This window comes from Anneissia japonica, unplaced genomic scaffold (genome assembly GCF_011630105.1).
Source record: "Anneissia japonica isolate Jap-2015-1 unplaced genomic scaffold, ASM1163010v1 scaffold287917_len653891_cov171, whole genome shotgun sequence".
NCBI classification, from domain to species: Eukaryota; Metazoa; Echinodermata; class Crinoidea; order Comatulida; family Comatulidae; genus Anneissia; species Anneissia japonica.
Genome location: NW_022747660.1, coordinates 397208 through 401276, shown reverse-complemented (window position 1 = coordinate 401276; position 4069 = coordinate 397208). Strand labels below are relative to the sequence as shown.

At 33.0% G+C, this 4069-nt stretch overlaps 1 protein-coding gene across 1 annotated transcript in view; it reads left to right on the top strand.

The window, feature by feature from the left end:
- LOC117120546 (hyalin-like) overlaps nucleotides 1-3554 on the top strand; it is a 31192-nt gene extending 27638 nt beyond the window's left edge. The window contains exons 7-10 of the mRNA XM_033265571.1: nucleotides 223-507; nucleotides 1190-1459; nucleotides 2189-2476; nucleotides 2929-3554. Of these exons, the coding sequence (XP_033121462.1) occupies nucleotides 223-507; nucleotides 1190-1459; nucleotides 2189-2476; nucleotides 2929-3236 (1151 nt within the window). The 3' untranslated portion in view covers nucleotides 3237-3554. The remainder of the gene's footprint in view (nucleotides 1-222; nucleotides 508-1189; nucleotides 1460-2188; nucleotides 2477-2928) is intronic.
- The last annotated feature ends 515 nt before the right edge of the window (nucleotides 3555-4069 follow it).

Below are 4069 nucleotides of genomic sequence, written 5' to 3'. Positions count from 1 at the left end.
ACAAACACACACACACCTATATACATATATATACATCTATATGTATATATATATGTATATGTATATATATACATATATACATAAAATTTGCTTAGAAAAATGTTCATTTATTAATCACTTTCTTCTCAGTGTTTATTATCATTTTACAATAGCATTAGAAATCATTGGTGGTGGGATATGTATATATAATCTGAGTGTTCAGTGTATATTTTTTAATCATAGATACTGAAGGCCCTGTTGTAAGCTGTCCAACGTACTCAAACAACATGATTTCTAACGTATCTACATCTTCCTGGTCAGTGTTCACTGATAGGGCCTCCAGTTCTGCTCGGTTATATTGGTCACCAGCTAACGCTACGGACAACAGTGGGACTGTGGTGTCTGTTACCTCAAATTATAACCCCGGGGACGTATTTCCGGCTAGTATTGTTTCCCATCAAATAACGTACACTGCAATCGATAAACATAACAACATGGGCAATTGCTCATTCTTTATAACAGTTGAAGGTTTGTCAATTTTGATGTGTGACTTTATTAGTCTTTACAGCAGTAAATAATAATTATGACCAAAAATGTATGTTGATAATATGATCCATTACAAATGCGAATGTTACACTTTAATACGCAATGCCAAAGTTTACGATTGAACATTAACGAACTAATAATATTGCTGTGATGTAATTATTATGTAAACCAGAAGTTCCCAACCTGGTGTCTACGCACCTGTCTGTTTAATTATTGGGATTCGCCTAGCCAAGAGGGTCAATATGGAGTCCTTCAATCGTGAATTAGCTTTCATGTATTTTGTTGCAATTCATACTATTATATTTTATTCTTTTCTGAAATAATACTGCTTAGACCTCGAGGTCCGTAAAGACATTTAATCCTGAGTTCTGCGGGTGAAAAACGATTGAGAACCACTGGGTTAGACTAAAATAGCCAAGAATAGATGTAGTCGTGATAAAGTGACAAACACTTATCTAAATCCTCAACTACAACTAAAAATAATTGTTCATGATTTTTGTAAATGAAAAAACAAATGTCCAAAAAGTCGTTGTCTCTTTTCACAGTTACTGTGGCTTCGCTTTATTTAAAGCCCTGCTCCATTTGAATAATGAAACGTTCACAAATTCCTTAATAGCACGGCAATAATTAACGATAAAAATATTTATACTTATTATTTATTCAGATTTGGAATGTCCATCAGTCGAATGTCCGTCTCAATTATATTCAAAATCTCCTTTCTTAATATGGAACATTACACTCAGCGATAACACTGGAGTACTTCACTGGATGGCAAACGACTCTCGTGTTGTGCCGTCTAACTCTACCCTAAATCACACTGATATCACCTTAGCACAAAATGGAACCTTTTCAGCTGGTACAAGTTTCATTGAATATGTAGTGAGAGATATGTCTGGAAATATAGGGGAATGTTTACTTGCAATCACTGTCGAAGGTAAGATTAGTGTAGTATAGTTGTGGCTTTATTCTTTTTAGGCTGAGGGGCAGAAGCTGTTGTTATATCGAACTAGCCGGTGTTTATTTTGAGTATCCAATTGTGAAAAGACGCTGCCTCGATGCATGTTGATGGACGCCTCTACCATTTTCGAAGCAGGATTGATTCATTCGTTGTGCACATTATACTTTACTCATTGTTTCCTTTGTTGTTTTTTGTTTATCTCTAATTGTGGGCGCTTTGTATCCTAAAAAAAGCACCAAAACATTTACATCATTTATATTTATTATTATATTTTTCACGTCCTTCTAATGGTAACTTAAAGATTCGTGCTCGTGCGAAAATAATAAATTATTGAGTTTCATATTTCTAGTGTATTAGGTAATTTTAATATATTTCTTGACAAACTAAATTTTATTCACGTATATAAGATACATATGTGAGGTCGCACCACGAACTGAGACGCAGCGTCGGTGAAATCATATTGAGATGAGTTTTAAATATGTTCTGACTTTTACAAGTTCCATTGTAATATAAACACTCAGTATAAGGGAAATGCAAAGTGGTCGTTAAAAGGTAGTCAGTATTCATTAACGTATGAATGTATTTTACTGTTTAAGAATGAAAATTGCATTATGTCGTTCAGTTCGCTTCGGTCGTTTGACTTTTGACCAGGGCCACGCCATTGTCTGATTTTAACGGTGTTAAATTATCTACTATCTATTTCAGACTTGGAAAAACCGTCAATAATTTGTCCCAGTAATTTCTCTAATTACTATGATTATGTATTTGGTTTTCATCGCCTTGTTGCCGATTACAATCGGTCATATGCAACAGTCACGTGGCCTTCTCCAGAGGTCAACGACAACAGTCAAGAGCCTGTCACGTGGGAAAGTTTCCCATATAAATCAGGTGATAAGTTTCCTATTCGACAGTTTCCACCATACACTGTACAATTCACTGCAACCGATCAATCTGGCAATAATATATCCTGTTACGTATATTTTACAATAGTAGGTAAGCAAACATGGTTTAATTATATATACATACATAATACATAAATTGTTTCCCATAGCATTGTTCTTTTTTAAAATTTAACTTTTAATTTATATAAACACATTCAAAGTACTATGGTATAATGAGCTATAAGAAGTCCCTTTATAATACATAATATTTATCGTTTCTATAATCCCTAAGTGATATAGGAAATAATATGAAGACCTAAATAAATAAGCTCCACCTCAAGTAGAAACAATATGACTAAATTACATTTTTTTTTACAATATTCAGCAATGGATTACTTTCAATTAACATTTTACAATGAAACGTTTACAAAGTGAATCTGTCCGTTTACATTTCATGGATTTTCAGAAAGTTGTGTATAAGAGACAGATATATATATATATATATAAAACGTGTCATATTGTTTGAAGTTCAATCAAATATATTAAAAATATTTCTTTTTTCAGATATCGAACCACCGATTATCACATGTCCAACAAATATCACAAATTACCACGATACATACTTCGGCATTGTCAGAGCTGCAATCGATTCGGGTTCCAAAACAAGTACAGTAACTTGGGATTACCCTACTATGTCTGACAACAGCGAAGGTCATGTAAAGATGACGTCAACCTACCAATCTGGTGAAAGTTTTGCACCAAGATTGTATCCACCTTATGAAGTAGAGTTTACTGCTGAAGATGAATCTGGAAACAAGAATACCTGTAAATTATACTTCCTTGTAACAAGCAAGTTCACTGATGGCAAATAAATTAAGTTTTCGCAACATTAGCATATGAATTCGCATGGCCTCACCAGTTTCTGATCCATCTTAGTGTGAATTGTTTTTCTTTGTTAAAATTTTTTTTTTTATTGACGCTTCTGCTAGCAAAATGTAAACATAAACTTAGGAGTGGCATAAATTTAAATGGATAAATATATTCTTTGTTATCTGCAACTTCCTGAAAGACATCCATATGCCCATTTTACCCTTTATCTTGCTTTTATATATAAAATCAATTCCTAAACAGAATGTTGTCAGTATTTGTATTTGTTTTAGTGATACAAATAAATACAAACTTATAATATACACCATTTTTGCCAAATTTGAAATGGAAATTTCCGAGGACCTGCCAAGTACCATTAGGGGACTTCTAGAGGCCTGGCATCTCGCTCTACGTAGTTTTCATTATGGATTAATTAAACGATAAATCAAAATACTAACGAGCACAAGTATATTAAAACGATAAAAGAACGAAACTTTAATATCAGAAACACAAATCTAAGTCTTAAAAAGCTATTTCAATGATTACATACTGTAGCTGCCTCAACGTAGCAGCTTTAATATGCTGATCAAAAAGGACACTGAAACGATTTTACTGGCTTCGGCTGTATCATCATTTATTCTATATTTCTTGCCGTCATATCATGCCGTGTCGTAAAATTCTGGCAATCAAATAACAACAATCATAATTATTAACATTCAGAAAATAGCAATACAATCATAACACTAATTAATTAAATCATCATTAAATCAAACTTCAGGCTTATGTAGTTATTTATCATATTATTATCAACACTGCTCATCCACAGTATTAATTGTAA